The sequence below is a fragment of the Achroia grisella genome, unplaced genomic scaffold (genome assembly GCF_030625045.1).
Source record: "Achroia grisella isolate CSIRO2021 unplaced genomic scaffold, CSIRO_AGI_Agris_v1 utg2156, whole genome shotgun sequence".
Taxonomy (NCBI): Eukaryota; Metazoa; Arthropoda; class Insecta; order Lepidoptera; family Pyralidae; genus Achroia; species Achroia grisella.
Window position 1 is genome coordinate 2,180,830 of NW_026712714.1, and position 12,553 is coordinate 2,193,382.

General features: G+C 30.5%; 4 protein-coding genes across 5 annotated transcripts in view; 2 read left to right on the forward strand and 2 right to left on the reverse strand.

Annotated features, from left to right (window-relative positions):
* LOC131842340 (probable multidrug resistance-associated protein lethal(2)03659) overlaps positions 1-681 on the reverse strand; it is a 58,862-nt gene extending 58,181 nt beyond the window's left edge. The window contains exon 1 of the mRNA XM_059190881.1: positions 537-681. The gene's annotated coding sequence lies outside the window, so the exon portion shown is untranslated. The remainder of the gene's footprint in view (positions 1-536) is intronic.
* Positions 682-3,149: 2,468 nt separating this feature from the next.
* Positions 3,150-6,848, reverse strand: LOC131842281 (uncharacterized protein DDB_G0284459-like). Its single transcript, XM_059190817.1, has 5 exons — positions 6,755-6,848; positions 5,171-6,547; positions 4,767-4,937; positions 4,212-4,375; positions 3,150-3,593 (listed from the first exon to the last, which is right to left on the reverse strand). Exons 1-5 carry the CDS (start codon positions 6,827-6,829, stop codon positions 3,407-3,409), a joined length of 1,974 nt encoding a protein of 657 aa, XP_059046800.1. The 5' UTR covers positions 6,830-6,848; the 3' UTR covers positions 3,150-3,406.
* A 1,019-nt stretch (positions 6,849-7,867) lies between these two features.
* Positions 7,868-9,786, forward strand: LOC131842339 (zinc finger protein 501-like). Of its 2 annotated transcripts, XM_059190880.1 has the most exons (3): positions 7,868-8,003; positions 8,142-8,682; positions 8,906-9,786. In XM_059190880.1, exons 2-3 carry the CDS (start codon positions 8,262-8,264, stop codon positions 9,700-9,702), a joined length of 1,218 nt encoding a protein of 405 aa, XP_059046863.1. In that variant the 5' UTR covers positions 7,868-8,003; positions 8,142-8,261; the 3' UTR covers positions 9,703-9,786. The 2 variants fall into 2 exon arrangements, with proteins under 2 accessions (XP_059046863.1, XP_059046862.1); XM_059190879.1 differs by having other exon boundaries at positions 7,868-8,682.
* A 1,320-nt stretch (positions 9,787-11,106) lies between these two features.
* The window catches only part of LOC131842336 (juvenile hormone esterase-like), a 34,259-nt gene continuing 32,812 nt past the window's right edge, over positions 11,107-12,553 (forward strand). The window contains exon 1 of the mRNA XM_059190875.1: positions 11,107-11,203. The gene's annotated coding sequence lies outside the window, so the exon portion shown is untranslated. The remainder of the gene's footprint in view (positions 11,204-12,553) is intronic.

Genomic DNA, 12,553 nt, shown 5'->3' on the forward strand with positions numbered 1-12,553 from the left:
AAAAAATTATTATTTAAAAATTTTAAACTTATATGTTAATATGTGTGATGAAAAAATAAATGATTAATTATAAATATAATTTTTAGACACTATATATTTAGCAGAAAAAATACTTATTTACTACACAAAGGTCAATAGATATAATTAGAAATATATAGATGATTAGTATATTTTGGTTAGAGGTACAATTCATGATTTTATAATATTATTATAATGTAGGTCGTAATAATCGAACTTCAATAGAAGTCCAAAACAGCTTTCACTTTTGACCCTACACAAGTTTTAGAAACAAATACAAAGTTAATTAACTGATCATTCACATCAGTTCATAATTAAATAATTAATTAAAATTATTTTAATATTTTTAAATTAAAAACAGACTATGACGATAATATAAAAAATAATTACACAATAATTCACAATCCTCAGATAAAGTTATTTATATATTGGTATATAATTTAACCTACATTAAATTTTGGGCAATCTAAAAATATTACACGTAATATTATAAGAATAAAGTTAGTTTCAAAACTTACCAAAAATAATTCTTTTGTCTCACTTTCCGGTTACCTAAAAATCACTTTTACACACACATAACAACCATTATTCTCTTTCTATAATATTTTTCAGTTCCATTAATTCAATATATCAAACTTTAACACTATTAAAAATTGAATAAAAGTAAATATTAACGCAAATTAAATATAGATGGTAAAATAATATACATGCCGCTTTTACGGTTTCACGCTGTCAATCAGCGACGAAACATGCGAATAAATTGACATATAATTGAATGACTATGATCTATGAATGAAATCAATTTTAGGCTGAGAAATGAATGTAGCAGTATGCAAAACGTCATTGTGAAAATGAGTGTTACTACATATTAAAAATAAAAAAAGGCGAATTTGTTATTTGGTAAAATTTGTATTTCTTGATTAACTACACCTATACATTATTGCGTGAATTATATATTATTATTTGATTTATTATGTAATCCATACTTTGATGTTTTGATTTCATCAAATATACAGGAGGCAAACTCTTCCAACATTTATTGATAAGTATAGCAAAACAAAAACTTAAATAAATTATTATAAAATCAGAGATTTCATTTTTCTTTTAATGAATAAAACAGCAAGAAATGTTTTAAGCTGCTAAGTACTTTGTTGATTAGTTAAATAAAAACAGAGTTAATTATAAATTACATTTATTTACAGAAACGGTACACAACAAACTTAAAACAATAAACCAACAGCAGACAATATTTTTTTTAAGTGAAATAAAAGAATTACGTTGTATTAAACTTAAAGTAGTATTATACAAGGCAAACAACGTCAAGTTAAATACTTATCAAACATAATTGCGTTTGTTTTAGTAACCAAGTGTCCTTTGCCTCACAGTGAAATTTGACATAAAAAAATAACAGTGCAGAAAAAAAATAAAACAACTTCATCATTTAAATACAAATTCATTTAAATGAGAATAAAGGTTTTGCTTCAGACTCAATACAGTAGATAAAATAACTTTATAATTATAATTTAACTAAATTAATATTAAAAATAAAATTAATTTAGTTAAATTAAAATATTAGTCATAATTCAACAAACTCCGGAACCGTTTATATTAAAAAATTACTCTATCCAGAGCATAAATGACATGATTATTTCCAGAAAATTCGTCTTAATAAGAAAAAGCACATTTATTAATGTCATATTCCATAATTAAAATAAAATAATACAGTTTCATATCCTATAATTAGTTATTAATTCTAGTTGTATCTATATCCGCAATATAATGTTATTGTATAAATGTTTGTGGCTCTAAAATCATCAGGCACATACCAGATATGCAAAACAAATTATGACTACTAAATTAGATATCTACTTTTGACATTACACAATAAAATATCTGAAGTAATAAAAAGCAAACAATATATTAAACTTTTACACCATGATTGTTAAACAATATTTTATAATAGTACACTTTTTTTTACATGTCTGTGAAAATCTAGTACAGTAAATGAAGTAATAATAAAGCATAAACAATTCAGTACAAAAATGTTATTATATTAATTAGCAAAGCGTTTAAATACTAATATTATAATCACTAAAATGTGTCTGTATATGTGATTTTTGTCTAAACTTCTCAACAAATGAAGATAGATTTTAACACGACAAATAATTTTTTTTTTAAATACGACAAATTTTACGGCATAAACGTATACTTCTATATAACACATTTATTCATATAGGGCATTTTATCCTCTTATGAGTAGCAAATTTTTGTATTAATATTTTTTTCCCTACCGTCCAGTTCAGTATACAGATTCGATTGAGAAGAATTGGCAAGAAACTTAACTGTAATAACAATAATTTGAATTATTGTCTTATAGTAATGAGAATATTTTACGTGCTATTATCGGCACAGAAAAAAAAATGTACAGTATTTACGTTGTAAGTAGCGGTAAATATTTGTAACACATTTTACACACACATATATATATATATATAATGAGAGCGTTAATTTTACTTTATGATACTGCAGGCGTATAATAATTAATATCTGTCGAGAAGTTTAATGAAAAGAATGAAGTAAATAATGCTTCAAGTGCATCTGAGGCTAATCGCCACTTTTAATGTTCTGATTACTAGAATGGATCGTTATATGACTAATAACTAGTAGAACTAAAGCTCAGTAATGTGAGACAACAGGAGAAAATTATCTATATAAGTTAAGGCTTCATATAAAATAGACTAAGGGAATTAACCCGAAATCTTAAAAGATGTGAAAAATTAGCCCTGAATAGGAGGTGAAATAACAAATCAAATTTTATAAATAACTAGCTAGACCCGCGACTTCGTCCGCCTGGAATTTAACTTTATTTTTCTAAGATAAAAGTAGCCAAAGTTACTCCTTATTACATCAGCTACCTGCCAGAAAGTCCCGTCAAAATAAGTCCTGCCATTTCAGAGAATTATAAAAAAAAAATATTTTGGTGTATGTACGTTCGCAATATTCCGGGATCCTAAACATGTTTCAGACAAGTCCCCAACTTCAAATGTAACTTGACAAATTCGCATCAAACACAAGTAACAAAACTCGTTTATAGTTCGTCGAATATAGAATCTTTTCCGCAACAAATTTATATTCATATGCATGTAGTAAAAAACGGTTATTTCAATATTACAAACAGACACTCCAATTTTATTTATATGTATAGATTTCAATACTACACAATTATATTAATTACCTATAATAAAATAATCTTATATAATGTCGTTAGATTTACCGTCAATGGATGAAACCCTCTTAAGTCCCTTACAAATATACACGTGTATGATAGGGTGGCGAAAATATAGGGTGATATAAAATATAGTTTAGCAACTATAATTCTGAAATGCAACTAGGGTGTCCCAATTAACTGTTCATTGGGAACGAATTGTATTGGCTGTACCATCTGACCAGCCTGATGTATGGTGGTACAGATCTGCAGCGGCGTCCGTTTGGCACTCCAGTGGGTGCTGAGGCGGGCGCTCCGACGGACCGGCGTCACAGTATATTTGGGTGTATCGCTTATGTTTGACTTCTTTCTGTAAAAGATAATACAATGTCTTGTGTTAGAAGGTATATTTATATAAACTATATTTTGTTTATATCATCACTTATGATACAGAAAACATAACATTAACAAATTGGATATAAATCTGAATAGTATGGAATAGGAAATATTTATTGATGAAAAATTAATGAAAAATTTTGTACAATTATAAAAGAGATATTTATGTGGATAATTTAAATTTATATCATTTACATATATTTAAATTATCCACATAAATGTCTATATTTATGCAAAAACATTAATTTTCTAATTTCATTTCTATAATATTGTATTCATAAACAAACCACATATTTAACTGTATGTTACAGATTAACTAATAAAAATTCAAACTTTATTAGGAATATTAATTTAACTTACTTTTTTTCGTGATATAATAAAATTAATTGAGATCAATTTTCAATAATCCTTATTATAATAGTTATATATTTAGAAACATATATTTATTAGACATCATAGACTAATATAAAAGGTTGCTGAAAATGAATTTCATAATAGGGGCCCCTAAACATAGGTAGATGTTGGTGAAAACATGGCGAAAACTGAAGTATTTTGTCAGTAAAATATTATTATTTTTCATCATGAAACTCACAATTTGGCCTGCTGCACAGCAAACCGTATGATAGTACTCTTGAAGACATTCTTCACATCCAACATCTTTGGGTCGACTAGCTTCTTTTTGCTGCTGTTGGGGCTGATCTTGAGTTGCATGAACTTGTCTAATAGGTTGTCAAGGTTGGCTTCAACTACTGAGCACTGTAATTGAGGACAAACATATAAAAAGTCTATTTTGTTTATGATATGTGGTATGAGCTGATAAAATGTGGCAACTGTCATCTATATAAACAGCACCGTAAGAATCATAAAGGAATACTTTGTTACTCACACCCATGGTATATCATGGTGCCATAAAAAAACTGCTGGACCAGCAGTTTTTTTAAAAGCCTTTTTATTTACATTATACATTTATATAGGGGTCTATGTCTAACATTATATGACAATTCCGTGCATGACCCACTATTGCCATGCAGTTTGTCATTTAAGTAGAAGTAGAGTAATAGGCTTTTCTCATAAACATTATTTAACAGATGTTTTAAATTTGATTTAATGATTTAACATACTTGCTCAATGACAATGAGTAACTTACCTCTGTACCCTTAGCAATAGCCTCCTCCCAGCACTGGACCGAAGCAGGCAAGTCTCCTCTGCGGTCCTCCAGTGCAGCTCTACACTCCCAATATGCAGCAGTCTCGCAGGCAGATGAGAAACGCTCGCGGACGACGCGAAGCCACCTCGCACATTGCTCCCAGTCGAAACCCTGTAAATTAAAGATTCTCATGTTAAAATTATATGAAAGCTGTACTATGTATGATTCTTAGAATATTCTGTAATAGTTTGGGTGAATAATTTGTTTCAGTTTTAAGGTGTAACAGGTGTTTTAGCTCCAAGCTGTACTGTAAGTTTGAATTGTTAGTAAACAATTGAAACTTAATCATTACATATCTATATCAGTTTGGGTTCCTACACAATACATTTCGTATCAACTCTTACCTCACGCAATAGCTCATTGAGATCATTCAACACTCCTAGTAGTACTTCATCAACATGATGCACATTCATCACTTCTCCTGAAGTCATTGTTGTATCCTGAGTCTCATTTAAGTCAGCACTATCACTTACATAGCTTGCTCTTCTCCACATATCCATAGCAATGTCACTCTTAAGACCATTGCATAAATCTACTTTTGGTTCATTCATATTCTCCGTGTAGGAGTCATCATCGCTATCAGAGTCTAATTCAATATTTTCCTTATTCTCATCGTCATAAAGATCAAATTTAGGTGGCTCTTGAAATGGTTTCATAGACTTCTCTGCTAAATGATGAATACCAAAACACTGCAAATGATGGTAAGACTCTAAACTCTTTCCTCGTTTTTGCAACCAACTTTTTAACTTGGACTGCAATTCTTCCGGTTTTGGTGTATTAAAGTTAAATGGTACAGGAGTTTGGAATTTCACTTTCTTCCTTTCGCTCTTAATAGCAGATACGACTTTGTCTTCCTTAACAGTATCATCTTCATTGACTTCCTTTACATGTATACTGTTAAGTTTTTCACCAATTGAAGACCATTTATGAATGCAATTGTTAATTTCACTCTTTCTTATTCTTTTAAAATGCACAGCAGATATTGATCGCCTCACTGGTGGTTGTACTTTGGTTTTAACATCAAAAACTGTATGTCTTTTATTGACAATCAATCCAGAGTCCCTTAATAGTTTTTTCTGGTAATTTACATCAGTTTGGAGTCTCTTAACTTCATCAACTGGTTTCTTTGCTACCACTTTGGGTTTGTATAAACGGTCAAATACTGATTCCCTGTTTGTCTGAATTTCTGTGGCACTTTGATGCGATTTCAATGGTTGCATACTTGTTTTAGGTAGTGCTGGTTTAATAGCATTTTTGGGTGCAACACTTTTTCTGTTCAATATAGAATAATTTGTCTTTACTTTATTTGATTCAATTTTATCAATATTTGGTTTATTGTTGTGTGTTTTTGGATTATTATTACTTGTAGTATGCAATTTTATAAGGTTTTTCTCAACAACATTAGGTTTGAATTCATGATTCTTTGTGGGATTAGTTGGCTTTATATTATTTTTAATATAATTGCCTGTTTTCATATGTGCCATAATGGGTTGTAATTTAGGTTTGTGATTATTTTCTGTGATGGTTGTTTTATTAGCAATAGAAGTAGTATTTGGTCTTTTAATACCATTCATATGTACATTATTTTTATTTAAATTATTTGCTTTGGTGTTATTGATTGCTTGGTCAGATTTAGATTTGTTTGCGATAGATTTATTAGATATTGAGTTCTTTAGTGTAGGATCATTTTTGTTGTATTTCTTCAAATTCAGTTCTCGTAACTGTAAAAGAAATTATATATATTAGTATAACACATATATAAAAAAAATAATTAACATACTTTCTTCTGTTATGAAATTGGTTTAAAAGTGAAATATTACATTAAATAGTAGAACACAAATAATTTTATGAAATATATACATTAAAAATATATTTAATAAATTATCTTTTGGAATGAAGGATGGACAAAAAAGTTTATATATTATTACCTTTTCTATCCTCGCCTTTTCACGGGCCAATCTCTCCTCACGCAACTTATTCAAGTGATCTACAATCGCTGACATCTTCTGAAATAGTTGCTGAACTGATATGAAAAAAAAATGTAATTAGTTACTTAAGGGGAATTCATTCCAATTACCAATTGATTGACTGGTAAGGATAGTGATACAAAAATTAAAATGTATAAGGCATACTGTTTTATATTACAACTACTTTGACATTGAAGTCAAGCAGTCAATCTGGCATTTTTTATGAATAATGGTAGAATGGTGCTACTTCCTGTACTAACGGTATACGAAATAGAAATAGAAATAATCTTTATTCAAATGAACTCATTCCTTTTGAATAGTACTAACGGAATGCAGATTCATCACAAGAAGAACGCTGGCGGGAACTAATGAAAGATGATTAAGTCAAATAGCTCAGCGTGGCGTATTCACCTCGTAAATTCTTTCCAATGGCCTAAACTAACTGCTGTGTGACTTAAATAAATACGACACAACGGTTTCCAAAGGGATCGTGTGGAGGACAACCTGGTACTCTGGTAGCAAAGGCACCAAAAGTGGACTATACACTAATATTGTCATTAAACACGCTTTTCCCCTGAAGTATAATAGACAATGCAAACAGAATTTTTCTTATACATACAACATTCAGTCGTGGGACGCCAATATTAGGACAGGATAGAATATACATAATAACAAACTTACTGTGATCCAACAAAGACGAAAACAAAGTTATATTCAGTTATTTAGGTAACACGTACTAAATAAATCGATTAGTTATTAATATTAGTACTAATAATAGAATATTTTAAATATTTGAAGCATTTGAAAATAAATTCAACAAGAAGCAAAACAAACAAGATTACCGACTGACGGTTGGAAACGAAAACGAATATTTTCAATTTCAAACTGAAAAAACAATAATGAGAGTTGCCATTTTCGTCTACTTCAACTTGCCAAATCACTGTACAACTAAACGTGGTGGTTACTTGCTTAGACTGTGCATTTACTCGAAGATGTCAAAAACTGAAAGATGTCAAATTCTGTTGTCTGTGCCATATGCTCTGTTATTGTACTCTACAGTTTTACACACATAATAATAAACATTATTGACTACTTTTATATATATTAAAATAAACAATTATATAATTATTCTGTTACTGTTTGCGAAAGGCAACAATACTTAATAAATGACAGTCCTGTCGCAGCCTCCTTTAACTTTATAAATTCAAAAGTATGGTTTTTCTGTTATTCCACTACGGAATTAAAAATATTGCTGTTATTTCTTATTAGATATTTACCAAGTATAAAGGTTTTAAAGGCATATGATCAGTTCTATGTATTGCATTACAATCGTATCGATCTTTTACAGTGTGGTTACAGATCCAGTCTCAACATCCCTCTCTGATATTTGGTACATTTATTATAACTAATATGAAAACTGAACATGTAGATTTACACTGAGAATTTATCTACAGACAAGAATTTTAAAATGGCACAGCTCACCTTTACATTAAATAAAGATAGTCAAACAGAAAAGGTGAATTCTAAAGTTGCACAGGTAAAGTCTGTTGATCATCTGGCAAGGACCAAACATTTCAATCAGACAACTTTGCAGTCAGATAATGTATGTGGGCATAAAACAGATGTCCCTGGTGATGTTAAAAAAGATATGAATTTGTTAAACAAATTGAATTCTAAAGAAGAAGAAAATAGTGTACAAATTAAAAAAAATATTAAACATAGTAATGTAGATAGGACTAGGATATTGAAAACTGAATTTGTTGATGTGACCAAGGAATCAGGGGATGATGTTTACATATTTTGTGATAAGGAAATGGATATGACAAAGCAATATGACAATGATGAAATTAATAATGAGTTGGTTTTAGAACCTGCGGTGATACTATCAGGTAACGTTAGAACTATTAAACATATTGTATTAGATAGATACAATATTTATGTGTGTCTGTGAAGCAAATAATTAAGTAATACTATATCATCTTATCATCATTAGTCATAGAAAATGTTATATTATTTTTGAAGCAATGTTATTTATTATTGCATTTTTAAATAATTATATATTTAGCATGAAATTTTTATGAATGATTTTGCATTATTATGATGTTATTTCAGATGAAGAAGTTCCTCGAGTCATCTCCAACTCTCAAAACAATGAGGAATATTCATGCGATATATGTGGCAAGAAATTTTATTCCTTAAATCAAATACAACTCCACGTACTGAGTCATACAGATGAGGTTACACACACATGCAATGCATGCAAACGAAGCTTCTCTCGTTTCAGGTCATTGCGTCAACACATGAGAATACATACTGGTGAAAAACCCTATACATGTGATGTTTGTAATATGAGTTTTAGGGTGAGCTCAACAATGATTCGGCATAAACGTCTCCACTCAACAGATAAGCCGTACCAATGCAATATATGCCAGAAATGTTTTAGAGAGAAGTCGCAACTAAAGCTGCATATGTGGACGCATTCGGAGAGAAAGCCATTCAGTTGTGAAACTTGCGGTCAGGCCTTCGTAGAAGCTGCAAAGTTGAGGATACATTCTCGTATTCACACAGGTGAAACACCATATAGTTGTGAGGTGTGCAAAAAGCGTTTCATAGATAAAACTCGACTGAAAGTACACACAAGGACACATAACAGTGTACAACCATTTGGCTGTGATATCTGTAACAAAAGTTTCAGAGATGTGAGTAGATATAAAAATCATCTGCTCATACACACGGGTGAAAAACCGCACAATTGTGAAGTGTGCGGGAAGTGTTTTCGTGACACGTCACAGTTGAGGGCGCATAAGCGCATTCACACTGGTGAAAAACCGTACAGTTGTCAAGTATGTCAACAGCGTTTCAGAATGACCGGACATTTGAAACAGCATATGAACACGCATACTCGTTAATAAGTGAATGGGACAGTAAAATATTAGTGAGGGCTTGTTAAATAATATATTGAAAATAAATCTGTTATTATAAGAGTTCTGTTATTTCTGTGCATACTAGATAGATGGTACCTGTATATTCATAATTAATTAAATGCTAAGAAAATATTATTATTACCACTTCTAAATTATTTTCTGCCACGTTTTGACTATTTGAAATTGGAATTTTATAATTTACACCAATGTGATAATCATTTTGGGGGAATGTGGACAAAAGTCCATTGCTAGCAATGTACCATATCAGGTTCATCTCCACGACGATACCTTCGGCTCTGATGATAAATTCTTGGTGAATTTGTCACGATGGGCTAACTGACCTGACTTGATATTATCTTATAGTCCTCAACTAGTACCCCGCCAGGGTAATCCGTTAACGAAGACGAGTGCATTATCATCTATTAAAAAAAACGTCATATTCTATGATACTCCCCATAATTACATATATATTCACAGCGCTATCTAACGGGAAGTAGACAAACTATTCAAATGTCTAGTTTGTTTGCGCGCCACTAGATGGTATTATTTACTGCATGAATGAAAATTGTCAAAATTGTACATTTCATCAAACTGACTAGAGACTGGCATAAAACTGACAGTGATGGTTTCCAACTCAACAAAACATATTTACCAAAAAAAAATTGAAATCGGCGGCGTGGCGTTGAAATGAGTTATATCTCGAAAAGGAAATTACTCTAGTACAATTAAATTATTATGTATTATATTTACTACTTAAAAATAATTAGACTTTTAGAAGTGCATTACTTTAAAAAACTACCTACAAAAATCTAAAATTGGTAGTACTCTTTTTTTATAGTTACCTTTGGACGCTACGCACTGTATAGATTTTGTATACGTCCGGGAAATCTTACGCAATCCCTAGCCTATCTAACCCAATGGGAGAGAGGCGCGATGATATGTGTGTATGGCCTAAAGAAAACATTCAAATATTGTATAATAATAATGAATTCCTAAGTAATGGTAATTCTCTTACTTCAGAAATTATAAAATAAAAATTCAATTTCTAAAATCTTATTACTTCTTCCCAAATTTAGGGAAAACTCCTAAACAGGAAACCCTGGTGGAAATCCATAAGTGACATTACATGAAAATGTTTCAAGTAAAGAAAACAACCTCAATGTAATTTAGTATGGCCGTTGAATTTTTAGTTCTATTTTAACGAAAAGTATTTTATATTAGTTGTAATATAACATTTTTTTTGTATAAACTACCGTGAATTATTATATTCATTTAATGTTCTAACCATTATTTATTTTTGGCAAAAAGCAACATATGTTTTCAATGGTGTTAACATTAAACTTATTTTAAATTTATGTATTGGTAATACTGTTACTAGTGTTAATGTCCGCTGGGTCACGAGTGCATCGCGCCAGTAAATTCATATTTTAAACCCTGTTTCTCTGAATTAAATTAAGGATTGTCAGTGTGCTGAATTAAATTACAGGTGAGTTAAGTTTTTCTTTTTATTCAAAATGTTAGCGAAAATTGATTTAGGCCGTATGAAATTATGTCAATTGCATTAATTTATTTTTATAAAAAAGTTGCAGCGCGCCGGCAGCGGGCGGCGTAGGTATAGGATCGTGAGATTTTTGCAAACAGGTTTCCTTCCTCACGCCTCTGTTTTATAAACCTAGTTTTCGATTTTTTAAGGCACCACGTATACAAATTTAATTCGCCAGACTCAACATTTCCAATTATGTATCTTAGGGGAGGCTACGTTTACTTACACTTATACAATGTTGTTATAAAATTGATTATGTAAAGTTATGCCAAAAACTGTTTTTATAGCATATGTCAAAAATATGTTAATGTACCGAATATATAGAAGACAATGGCTGTATAAACTGAGACTCTTGCCTTTCCCACTGTAGGAAAAAATGCTAAATAAAAATAGAAAATATTTGCTGTAAATTTATTTTATTTGATCAATTTAATATGAAAGGTTACGATTTCAAATACAAGGGTGCACATAAGGTAGGTTACGTTCTTAAATCTCCGACATTGATAACAAATCCTAAAAAACCCTTAATGCGAGACATTACATTAAAATCTTAAACATTTGTTAAGATCTTTTTTAAGTAACCCAGATGTAGGTATTTATGTTTTTTGAGGATTACGAGTATATTGTTTTTAGTAAATTTCCTATGTATTTTTAAAGAGGCTGTACAAGGTACCTGTATTCACTACTTAGTAAGTAGTATAGATAGTAGTCATAGCGTATTGATATAGAAATTTATTATTCTGTCTTAAATTTCTACCTTTTGTATTTTTCTCTGTCTTATTTTTTTTCCTTTTCCTCTAGATTCTTTAGATGTTTCCGATTTTGATCAACACAAAGACCTTCCTGTTACCCTAACTTCCAATAATGTAAACACCGATAACAAGCCAACTCGTCACTTGTCACATTTAATTGTAGCATGTTAAGTATTACGCTCATCACGTCGATACGATAGTTGATAATACCTACAACTATCCCATCTAGGGTTTCTTGAAATACTTCAGTCGTAATTCGCGTAGACTTCCACTCACATACCTACTTAAGTTACCTTTTATCTCGGAATGGAGAAATTAATGTCCCCGAGTAGAAAGAAAACATCTTGCAATATAGGAGCCGACGGAACATCAGCGCTGCAGATTTATCTGCAGCTTTATGCTGCGTGGGTTGCCTCTTCATCTTTACGACACATAAAGCTACCTCCATTTTTTTATTTGTAATATCCGTATTTCTGTACCTTATTTATGTTACGAGTTTGTAATTGATAAAGCGTTTATCTATATATCATTAGTTTTAGAG

Excerpts from the sequence above, each read along its gene's own strand:
- LOC131842339 (XM_059190879.1), top strand. The coding sequence starts at position 8,262 with ATGGCACAGCTCACCTTTACATTAAATAAAGATAGTCAAACAGAAAAG. Across the intron at positions 8,683-8,905 it reads ACCTGCGGTGATACTATCAG|ATGAAGAAGTTCCTCGAGTC; the intron begins GTAACGTTAGAA and ends ATGTTATTTCAG.
- LOC131842281 (XM_059190817.1), bottom strand. The coding sequence starts at position 6,829 with ATGTCAGCGATTGTAGATCACTTGAATAAGTTGCGTGAGGAGAGATTG. Across the intron at positions 6,548-6,754 it reads AAAAGGCGAGGATAGAAAAG|TTACGAGAACTGAATTTGAA; the intron begins GTAATAATATAT and ends TTTCTTTTACAG. Across the intron at positions 4,376-4,766 it reads CTATTGCTAAGGGTACAGAG|TGCTCAGTAGTTGAAGCCAA; the intron begins GTAAGTTACTCA and ends CCTCAATTACAG.